This window comes from Chaetodon trifascialis, chromosome 9 (genome assembly GCF_039877785.1).
Source record: "Chaetodon trifascialis isolate fChaTrf1 chromosome 9, fChaTrf1.hap1, whole genome shotgun sequence".
Classification (NCBI taxonomy): Eukaryota; Metazoa; Chordata; class Actinopteri; order Chaetodontiformes; family Chaetodontidae; genus Chaetodon; species Chaetodon trifascialis.
The window spans coordinates 18,306,698-18,318,339 of record NC_092064.1 but is presented as its reverse complement, the minus strand read 5'-3'; the positions used below and the strand labels follow the sequence as shown (position 1 = coordinate 18,318,339).

Sequence of the window (11,642 nt, the reverse complement as noted above, 5' to 3'; positions counted from 1 at the left end):
AGAGCGCAGTATGCACATACGCTGTGATGCACAGGTTGCTGTGGCTGCTGTGTGTCAGCACATTATGCAACGCTGAGACCACCTTGAGAGCTATTTAGAATATAGCAGCTTGAAGGGAGGATGGGCTTTTCAAGGAGGTAGGAGGAGGACCGATGGTAGATGGATCCTGTGGGACTGATAACACTTGTATACTTATACTTGTATATACGACGAGTTATCGTTTTTAAGCTGGTGATCTCGACGCAGGATGAGGAACATGCCAAGCTTTGAACCGCAGTTTTTCCTACAACCTAAAATCTTCATTAAAACACGATTACTTGAGGCCGAGGGCTAATCCGCCCCCCCCCCCTCCCCAAATCCACTAGAGTTCACGAGGCAGCAATGAAACAGCAGCAACCTATTTCTTTCTATTTAGGTCCTGTTATTTGGGGGGATTTTCAGCAGCCAGAGCCCTTGACAGCGCTGAGAGCCCTGACGTCAATGCAGCTGCCTCCCAGGACTGTGTCATTTATAATGAAAGGAGTCAAGCAAAGCCCCCCACGCAGCACGGCACGCACGCACACAAACACAGAGGTTAGAGCTGTCAGGGTGACAAATGACAAACATCAGTCGGGTGGAGTTGGCCCACTCATTTTCAAGTCACCTTGTCACTCCCCCCCCCCCCCCCCTTTCTGTCATCTTGCAACACCCTCTTTATAAACAGTGCAAACTTCCTGCTGTAGATAATATCAGAGCAAACACGATCGCTCAAGCAGAGTGTGTGACTCTTGGCTCGGCTGTAATATCCAGCCCGCAGCCTGCAGGAGCTGATTTATTTATTTTTTTTCCAGGCACTACTGGGTCATCTGTACTGGGATTTCTGACTCTGTCCATCTGCCGGTCAGCATGCGTTCAGCATGGACTCGGAGACAAGGGACTGAAGCTGAATAATGGGGGGGGGGGCACACGCGTATGAGTGCGGTACGACCTTCAGTGAAGAGCTGAGTTGATGGAAGAAGCGTTGTTTCAGTGGCAGTCCTGAGCTGCGACTTCCACGTCACACTTGCTCCCTGCGAAGCCTCTGTGCTGCACTGGGATGTTTCTGTGTGTTTACTGCACAGTGAACATCGCAGAAACCGCATTCAGAGCTCCAGCATTTGTCTCTGGGGCTTTTTTTTTCCAGCTCTAATTCTGAATAGTGCTGTGATCTCCTGCTCTAAAAGACGCAGTAGGATGTTGTCATCCACCCTCCCCCTGTTGTCATGGTAACCATTGATGTCATTACAGTATACTTTGGCCTGATGAGTGAATAGGCCTCTGATATTGTGATATTTTATGGGAAAAGAAGATTACGGCTGTATGTTCTCGTGTCGGCTTCCTTTTCTCTGTCTGTCTCTGTGTCTGACAGGCAGCCGGCTGAAGGTCTCAGTAGCAGACAGTGTCTCTGAATACATGCTCTAAATAACTGCGTTTAAGTGGAAAACACTGGTGTCTTGCAGGGAAATTCGCTTTGAGGTCACACTTCTCAAATGTAGAATTTAAGTGTGTCAAAACAGCCTTTATATTTCATGTTTGGTTTTTTTTCCTCTCATACCAGAGCAGGAGGTGTTGAGTGAGGAGGAGATTTCCCCCCCCCCCCCCACCAGCAGAGCTCATGGGTGGATCCCATTTAAAGCCACTGTCTCGCAGCTCTTTTCACAGAGTCAAATTAACTTTGCATTAAAGGCAACAGATGCAAAATGTGAGGCGACGTCGGCTGAAACCTGATCGGTATCGTGGTGGAGTTTTATATGGGCTGAGTGTGAGCCGCCATGTTTCAGACTGACTTATCAGTTTGGATCAGCGGCACCAACAGTGTGCTGCGTGCATGCTCTGATCCCAGGAAAAGAAGTGAGACCCTGGTTTCCATGAACAGATTGACCCCCCCCCCCCCCCGCTCCACACACACACACACACACACACACACACACACACACACACACACACACACACACACACACACACCCCTGCTACACCCCCAGCTACCTCTGACGCTGTATTAGTGGGATTAGCTGTTCTCAGTCTGAGTGGGCTGATTGGATTGACGTGTTCTCTCTACATGATCCTTTCCACACAAGAAGGACAAACCTCTGCTCTCAAACAGCGTTCAGAGGTCCCTTCATTTTCCGCCAGCATATTTTGCTCTCAGTGCATTTACAGAAACCTGCAATCTTCTCCTCACTTGTGCAGCTGAGGTCATCCAATCAGAGCTTGGGTCAGGGCGGCCCCCTTTAGACGCACTTTACTATCAAAAAAGGTGTTTGAGTTTCAGGTAGTTTGATAAATACTGGCAGAGACGGGCGAAATGTGATGTCAGATCAGCCACTGGTCGGGGCTTCGGTTCAGCGGTGGTGAATTATTCAGTTGACTGTGAGCATAAAGGAGTTGAGCTCACATCTGTTTGTACAAAGGAGAGTGAGTTGGTTGATGTGTGGATGGCGCAGAAAGGTGCATTTGAGCATACTGACAGTTCTGTTTTTATCCGTCCATGCTTCCTCGTTTGCTGCTTTTTGTTTTAGTGGATTGCCTTTAAGGCAGTGGTAGACGAGCAGAGCCTTTACTTACTTACACTGCAGGTAAAAATGCTGCATTCAAAGTCCCGCCTAACTAACGGGCTAAGTATGATCAGCAAATTGAACTTAAATCAGAAGGAAACATGCTGGTGCAGATAAAAAAAAAGGCTTATTTGCTGCAGTTATGGGATTAAGCCTCTGATTTAAATCAACTTGTTCAAAAAAAATGCTCTAGAAAATGCCTGAAACGAGTTTACTGGCATCAAAGAGGCTGGAATATTCTTACAGGTTGTGATGCTTTAAAAAACCAAAATAGGTTATTTAACCTCTGTGGGGTCGTTGTGTGTCGTGTGTGAATGACAGTCGTTGAGGTTGTCACATGAGAAGTTATTAAACCTCCTGTGAAGGATGAAAGGACGGCATTGTAGGTAGAGGATGAGTGGTGTTGTAGACCTCCTCCTCTGTTGAGGGATGGGAGGCAGCCGGTTAGAACTGAAGAAGCCCCTCGGATGAGAGGCGAGACCAGTTGCCCTTGATTCAACCTTCCTGCCATAGTTCAGTTTGAAGTCCACTGATGAAGCATCGCTGGGATGTGGAACTTAGAGACTGAATTAAAGCAACAGTTTGATTAATATGTGTGTGTGCAAACCTGTGAAGCTATGAGCAGCACAGATAAAGCTCCATTCATCACTTCCATTGTCTCGGCGGAGGCGACTGCCCTCCAGTTGCTCATATTCGCTGTGGTGTCAGTTTGGGAATACAAAGCAGAAGTGGAGTGATCGGTGCAGGCGCTCTACATGGTGAGTGCTCCTAAACCAATGTGTGTAAACCAAATTGCTCTAGTTTAACTTTTCAGGCAGGTGATCTAACCCAGGGGGCGGGGCATTGGCCGCAGCTGACATGCGATTGGCCCTTGAGGTGCCTCTCTTTGCTTCAGAGCGCTTCATGGCTGGATTTTAGGTCGTTTTTACACACATAAGAAGTGAGCAGAGTGCAGGAGATGAGGTCAGATTTTCTGGCATGGGTGGGTGAGTGGGTGGTGTTGCGGGGTTGGATGTGTGTAAATCATTTCTTTGTGTACGCTCTTTGATTTTATGCACGTTCTGCTCTGCTCAGCTCAGCCAAACCAGCGCTTCAAAGTGACTCTGTTTAATTGCTTCTTTTGTCTCCTCACCTGTCAGAGCAGATGGGTAGAGTTTACAGCTTCAGGGTAATTCTGTCCAGGTACGCTGTCACTCACTGACAGGTAAATATACGACCTTTTAAATGCTCCCTCTGAACACCTTAACATCCTGCTACTTATTCTTTCGGCGTGAGCAGAGAACTGCATATCTGTCATTTCAGGCTGTAACCAGAAATATGTAACACCTTTATAACTGGAGCTGTGACGTGTTTCCTCTTGTACAGATGTTTTTGTCTCGCATTAGAGAATCGAAATGTTGTAATGATGCAACAGAGGCAGTCCTGCGGCTCCTGCTGGATTGGCCGCCTTGGGGGCTTTAGTTTTGGTTGAAATGATTTCAGGTTCAGCGGTGACTCAACAGTTTATACGAAGCACTTGGTGTGATTCATTTTTCCAGGTCATTAACCGACGCCCACACCATGCAACACTGGGGTGCTATCAGACGGCTGCAGTTTGTAGTTACAGGACAATCGGATTATGTGGAGAAGATGGCAGAGTGTCTGGAAGAAAATGCTTAAGTGTCAGCTCTCTAGTTTCAATAACCAGTGTGAACACAAATGGTAAATAAGGATTAAACTGAGAAGCAAGAAAAGACAACGCAGTGTTTTTTTTTATGTTCAATAAACCTTTTTTTAATCTCAACAGCAAGTTAGCTTATGTGTGGTCAACATCAATGAAGGTAAATATAAAACTGGATTTCTATTGATAGATTGATGTTTTGTTTTATCAGCAGGAGGTGAAATTATGATACTCGCAAACACGTCCACTAGAATCTTCATGACTTTAGTCTTCAACTAGAGAAATATTGCTATAATACTTTTAAATGGCATACACTGATTGACCAACAACAAAAACAAAAAAGCACAGTAGAGAAGCTGATAAAGAAGCTCCAAAACTCCACACGGTGGGTCGTACAGGGAAACTTCTGAGGGACTTTGGTTTTGTACCTTTGTAAAACCTGGCTCTACTGACTTTCGGAAGAAAAAGAAAAAAAAAAAAAAACACAGAAAAGAAAAAAGTAATAAAACAAATGAGAAAAGGGTCCAACCAGAAATAATGGCGCTATTCAAAAATCTTCATTCAGATTGAAAAAAGTAAAAGGCACACTGAACACTTTTCACGTTCAACACAAAATTCAACCTCGGCGCAGCTCGAGCGCGCACCGAAGATTCACTACACCTCTAATTTGTACAAAGAAAGTGTTACTCTGTCTTGGATTAAAATCAACAATCAGATAAAGTGTTACTGTGTCTGGTCTTTCGTTGAAAGAAATTTGTTTTGTGTCCATTATTGGTGGGGAAGACCGAGAGGAGAAAGGTGTTTCCTACAGATTGCGCTTCGTTTCATCTGCCAGGAAACGGCAGAGCAATAGGAACCTTTTCCACCTCCGCCGCCGCCTCCTCCTCTCCCGCTACGTCTCGTCTCCCCCTCGTTGTCAAAGTGCTCCAGTATTCAACTTCCACAGATCATCCTGTAGCTGTTTTAGCCTGACCATTGACAGAATGAAAGAAAACAATCAAAATATTCCCTTAAAGGCGAAATCCACCCTTCAATCCTCCTGCACTGCTTTCCAACATGAGCCACAGACTGGGTGTGAGCTTATTCCTCTCAGCGAAATGTGGAATGGCCTTATAAACACATTCAGCAAACCAACCAGTTTGTAAATTTCAGGGTGGAACGATTAATGCAACCACAAGACCTGTTTTGCAACATGTCTTGTGGCCGCGGTGCACTTTGCCCTATTGAGGCCATTGTTGCTGGAGTTATTAGTGCGTCTGTTAAATGTCAGAGTTCAGTGGTGACTTAATGAGCATTTGCTCGACGATCCTGACGGACGGACATCAAAAGTTGAGTTCAATGCCAGAAACATGGCATTGAGGTGTCACTGTGATCAGTACTACTCAGAACAAAAGAGGCCCAGGAGTAAAGTGACAGAAATGTGCCTGTTTGCTTATTAATTTTACCCTTCTGTGAGAATTGACTAAACATGTTTGATGTTTGGGCTGTGATTTTCACCATTTTCTGACATTTTGTAGCCCAAACAGCTGATTGACTACTCAAGAAAACAATAGCTGCAGCCCTGATCTGTTGAGAAACAGCGTGAGAAGCATTTTTGGGTGGATTTTTCCTTCAGGTCTTGCACAGGACTGCAACCACAGTTGGTCCAAATTCTCCCGCCATCACATAAGACTGTTGACTGCAGCTGTAGAGTCAAACCGGCTCTGTGTTTAGAGTCTGACAGTGAACTCTGAGATACATCTGCTCAGCCCAGCCGACCGACTGAGAGCGCCCGTCTATTCTAAAGGCTAATCTGACTACAAACACTCCTCCAGTTTGACCCACGACCTCTGAAGGTCAAACACTCCGCAGATGGTCACAGTCTGATAATCTCGTCTCAGCGCTCTGATGCTCTCCGGCCTGTTATTAAAATGAAAAGTAGGTTACTTTTTAAATCATCGTCATCTGTCAGAGAAGTTACATCTGCGCGCTTCAAGTAGATTGAACACAGTCTATGTGCTCTTCAAAAAAAAAAAAAAAAAAAACCCCCAAAAAACAGATCTCTCATCTTGTTGCTGGCTTGCTGTCAGTCAAAGAGCGGTGGTGAGCCTATAGTTAAAAATCCAGTGTCAGGTGACCGACGTTCTGCTGGTCTTCGTCTCACAGCAGCCTCAACGTCAGAGAGGAAACATTCGAGAAATCTAACGCAGGGGTCGTTCCATTATTCTAAACACGGTTCATCCGTGAAACAACACAGAGGCATGACTGGAGCACTGAGGATGTAAACCAGAATTTATCTAAAAGCTACGACTGTGCACCAAAGGAACAGCACAGTTTGAGTCATTCTGAAGGGAGACATCAATACAGTGTTCGTCTTTTCAGTCATGACGACAAATGGTTTGACAAATTTGAATTATGAACTGTGCAAACACACATAATCACGCACACACACACGCACGCACGCACACAGACACACACACACACACACACACACGACTGTCTCCAGGCTTGTCCCTGCACTTCCAGGACGAGTGAGAGAGAGAGAGAGAGAGATTATCTCCTGGTTACATCATCAGCTCAAGTGATGTCACTGCTGACGACTCAGAGGTCCCCGGGAACCAATCGGAGCTGGCTGTACAGGTGAGTCTTCCATTCACAATCCCTCAAACATTAAAGATTAATATTGCTTCAGTATTGCCACAAAAATAGAATAATATTGACTGTCTAACACCGCTACTTCTCAACCAAACGCACGTTAATTACTTCAGCCCTCATTTATCAGGCAAACACGCGAGCCGCAATTCAACTGTTAAACAGACGCGCGGCCATTTTTCCTGCAAAGAAACTGCTAAACATCTCGTTGAGTGTGATGAAACCTGGCAAGTGTGTGCAGTCGGGTGGAAAGGTGAAGCAGCGGTTCAGTAGTGTAAGAAATGAATCAGGATCAGTAGTTACAAGTCACAAAAAACACAAAGAAAACTCAAAAAACTGTACTATTTATGTCACATAGCCGACACAAAACCCTGCAGCTACAGGTTTGTGTTCTACCTATTATTTTCATTTCGTCAGTCAACTAAAATAGCTTTTTAGAGAAAGTTTAGCGCTGCTCAAAGCACAAATATAGCTCAACGAACGGAGCGTCACACACCAGCCTGGTGCTTCAATCCGCATGTTTAAGGTGTTTGATTTCGTTTGTTTTTCTGGAGGAATGCTGCGCATGTTAGTGTTGAAACCTATGAATACAGCCATCACGTTAGCCTCTGCGCTCACATTAGTGTGTGAAATCATTTCTATAAAGAGGACAAAAAACCCCAAAACACTTTTAACACATGAATTTGCGGTGACGTCCATGGTACCGTGATAAATGAGGGCCATTTTCTCTTGTTCAGTTGTTTTTTTTTATCTACTGAAATAAAAAAAAAAATGCACAAAAGTGTTTTAAGAACCAGTCTATTGTTGTCGATGGTGTCCTATTTTAAATACAAAAAGCACTGCCAGCCATTGTCCTTTTGGTTGCCTGTCAGTCAGTCCTAAATTAGTTCACTTCCAAACCATTTCTAGGTGAAATGCTGCACTCTGGCAGCTTCCAGGATTTGCAGCGCCTCCCCCCCTCCCGGGCTGCAGGGCGCAGTCCCCGCAGGTGGCACAACGTCTGTGACAACAGTGGTCTCGCCAAGTCAGCAGGGCGAAGCTCGCATTGGGCCACGTATCGGACCCTTTCCTGCCTCACAGAGATGATGAGAACGAGAACAGAGGAGGAGAGGGAGAAAGGGAGGTAGGCTAAGGGAGGATTTTGGTAGAAAGGTTGTCTGAGGTTCGTCACAACTAAGAAATGAAGTTTGTATTAGTCGTACAAAAGTTAACACTTCTCCTTCCCTGTTGCTACGGTTGTGGCCTCCGCTTACATCTCCATTCTCTCTGCTCTTAGTGCCGTGTGGGTTCTCATTGCTTAATACTGCTTTCTATCAACCCCCTCAGCTGGCTTTAGTTGACCAGTACGAAGCCATGCTGGGAGTCCACGGTCTCCATCATCTCACTGTCCAGGAGGGAGCTCTGCAGCTCAGGCAGGCCCAGGCCGTCTGACTGCCCTGGACCAGCCAAAACCCCGGCCATCGCTCCGGCTTCAGCCTCTCCTGGAGCGGGCGGGGGCTGTAAGGCTGGGTCCAACGGGAACTCATATTGCTCTGAGAGAAGAGCCTCAGGCCCCAGGACCTGCTGCTCACAGCCTGGAGGATAGCTGAAGGCCAGGCCGCTGGCAGAGGCATCATGGGGCTGTGGGTTGTGGAGGTGGTGGAGGTGAGATCCAGAGGGCAGGTGTTGGGTGTAGTGGTGGTGGCTCATGTAGGGATCATAAACCAGCCCCTCGCCTGGTTCCATCAAAGGGCTCAGGCTGTGGGGGTGGCTAAAGGGAGGAGAGGCCTGAGGACTGCCCTGCTGCTGGGGCTGAGGCTGGTGGCCGGCTGACATGGGGGGGCCCTGAGGGGAACTTTGGGACGCCGCCAGGTCCAGAGCAGGACTACCTGTCGGGTAGGATCCTTCAGCTATCTGCATCTGGTTGAAGTAGGCCTGCAGCCCCATGCCCTGTGACTGCTGCAGGTACATCCTCTTCTGGTGCAGTCTGTGGAGAGAGCAGTGCAACGACACTTTGAATCAACACAGCAGGTGAGAACAATTTCAGCAATTTGTTCAGTGATTCAAGTAGGTCTGCTGTCAGAGAAACAGTCAACCAATCAGAGCTTGGTTTATGGGACTAGGAATGGGGGACACCATCGTCCTGCAGAGCTTGCCATTTGGCTACATCCAAAATAATAAGCATCAGAAAAATGTCCGTTGCTACAGACAAAGTTAAAGCAAAACATCAACAACATAACTCCTCCTAACCCACACGCTCACAGTGTCAGGGTGGATGAATGACACAAAATGCTTATTTTGGCTCTGACAGCAGTTTTGTTCCTGCGTGATGAAAAAAGTTCCGTACATGATGCCGTACAGCAATGTATGACTAACTCTTATTTGGATTTACTTGCGATTGCCAAAGCTTTTTTTTTTGGCTCTAAATAATCTTCCAGCAGTGAAAGGTCACATCGCTAAATCAACACAAGAGAGAAACACTGAAAATATTTCTGAAGATGGAAACAAAGAAGGAAAAAAAAGGACATTTACGGCGTGATTTACCTGTGTTCCTGCAGCTGCTGCTCTAAACTTCGAGGAGTCTCCTTACAGAAAAGTTGGCAGCTCGCGGGGCTGTTAGCCAAGACATTGGCCTTTTTGGGCAGAGGAGAGATTGGGACTGATGACTGCTGTTCAGGATAATAACCACAGTAACAGGCTACAAACTGTTGCAGCACTGTTGCATCATTGCTTATAATCCCTAAATTTCCAACCGATATCACTGAATGTTACACAAAGCAGCTGTTTGGCTTTAGGGAGGAAGGCAAATCGGTACATGCACCTGTGTGTATATCATAAACTTGTAATAAATCAGATGAATACAGTCCTAATGAGCGAGTGTAGCTGGTGTTAGACTGTACCTGTAGTCTATGAGTGAGGTATTGTGTCTCCAAACTCTGTCTGCGGGACAGAAGAGGCGGATGCAGCCCACCTTGGTATAAAGCTAGGCCCTCCTGCTGCTTGGATGCCTCGCCCTTTGATCAAAAACACAAAGCATTAGAACAAGGGACGTTTACGCTCGTGCACGTGTGCGCGTTTCCCAGATCCCCTCTCCCGTCGGTTAATAAAGCTGTGTCAGGGTCTGGGTGCTTCATCGTGTGGTCTAACTGGATTATCCATGCTGTCTCCTGCCCAAATGCCTGCGTGGTGACTGATCAGCCAGATGCCTTTCTCTAAATGGCATGTACCACAGGGATTACACAGTAGTTAGATGAAATGAAAGCAAATTAAAAGGATGATGGGGCCTGAGCATCATAACCAACAAAGAGCTGCGTTATTGCATTATGAGAGATGGACAAAACTAGATCTTGTCTGCTTCTACAATTAATTTTGTGTGTTTGTCTTTTTTTTATATGAAGGCCTGTAGATCCTTCCTCAAATGGCTCCCCTTGCAGTGTGTTCCTGTAAGTGTATTATTTTGTGTGTATGTGTGCCCGTCTTTGTGTGGGATTGGAGCTTGGGCCTTTTGAGTGCCAGTCACTACTATGGTTAAGTCTGACTGACTTCAACAATGGCTGCATTCACTTTGGCCTAGGCTCCAGGCTCCAGGCCCCAGGGGGACGGGAGACAGTAAACAAGCCACAGTTGGCTGCCTCTCCTGGGGTTACACAACAGCCTGGGTGCCTGTTTTTTTTTCTCTGGCCAACATGGGGTGAGGATGGTCAAGGGGCTGAGGCTGAGAACGGGTTTGGGAGAAATGGGTATGAGTGAAAGATGTGTTTGTGTGTGTGTGAGTTTTTCTATGATTATGCATAAGACTGACCTCCAGGAGGTTGTGCAAGTGGTGTTGTGGTCCCAGGGGGCCCATGGCGGCCCCTTCCCCGGAGCCCATCTGCTCCACTAGCATCTGGACTTTGTTTAGCTCCAGGATGCCTTTGGTCCTCGCCAAGTTCTGGAGGTGCTGCCGAAACGCAACCAGACCTGAGAGCACAAACAAATCCAAACAACACAAACTCAGTATTGATTCTCTGCAGCTGATCAACAGCTCTTCATAACAGGATGTCAGAGGCTCCATCCTGTCACAGAGTCGGGCCTAATCCTCACTGACGTTAGCAAACTGGCTGGCCTGTTAGCACTTTTCATCGCCCCTACTGACATTGTGACTGGATGTACGTCATGAGCCGCTGTGGGTGTGTGTGTTTGTGTGTGCGCACATGTGACAGTATCTGTGCGAAGTGGCTCTGATAAGACCCATCCAGTGGTGATGAGCTGTGTCTGCGAACGACAGGACCTGACTCACTGTGATGGTGGGAGTTATTTAAAACAAGAGTCAGCAGTCTGACGCAAAAGAATCCACCGCATCAACACTCTCCAAAGAGGATTACGAAAAATAAATATATAAATAACTGCAAATACCAACTGGGAGTACACAGAGAGCCTGTCACCGTGGAGCCAGGGAAGATATAATTATAGTTTCGACTTGGCTAAAGCGCAGGTGATTTACAACCGGCAAGCACAGAATAACGTAACCGGAAAGGAAGAAAAACGGAGAGGTGGATGGGTTGGTTAATATTCCTCTTCCTCTCTGATGTGGAGTAGAGACAAATCCTGCTTGCTGCAGACTGAAACTTTGAAAACAGAAAGAAAAGCATGACGGAGGACGAGTGGTTAAGAGGGAGAAGAAGAGTGAGGAGATGGATAGAGAAAGAAGGGGGAAGAGAGAGAGATGTGGGCTGAAACCTTCAAATATCTGTCCGTGATTCATAACGTGAATCATCACTGTTGTAGTCGTCAGAGGGACTGGAGAGGATGAGAGAAGA

The 11,642-nt window shown here is 46.5% G+C and overlaps 1 protein-coding gene across 1 annotated transcript in view; it reads right to left on the bottom strand.

The window, feature by feature from the left end:
• Nucleotides 1-3,592: 3,592 nt before the first annotated feature.
• sik2b (salt-inducible kinase 2b) overlaps nt 3,593-11,642 on the bottom strand; it is a 44,154-nt gene continuing 36,104 nt past the window's right edge. The window contains exons 12-15 of the mRNA XM_070970025.1: nt 10,646-10,803; nt 9,744-9,857; nt 9,388-9,476; nt 3,593-8,830 (exon numbers count right to left, since the gene is read on the bottom strand). Of these exons, the coding sequence (XP_070826126.1) occupies nt 8,197-8,830; nt 9,388-9,476; nt 9,744-9,857; nt 10,646-10,803 (995 nt within the window). The 3' untranslated portion in view covers nt 3,593-8,196. The remainder of the gene's footprint in view (nt 8,831-9,387; nt 9,477-9,743; nt 9,858-10,645; nt 10,804-11,642) is intronic.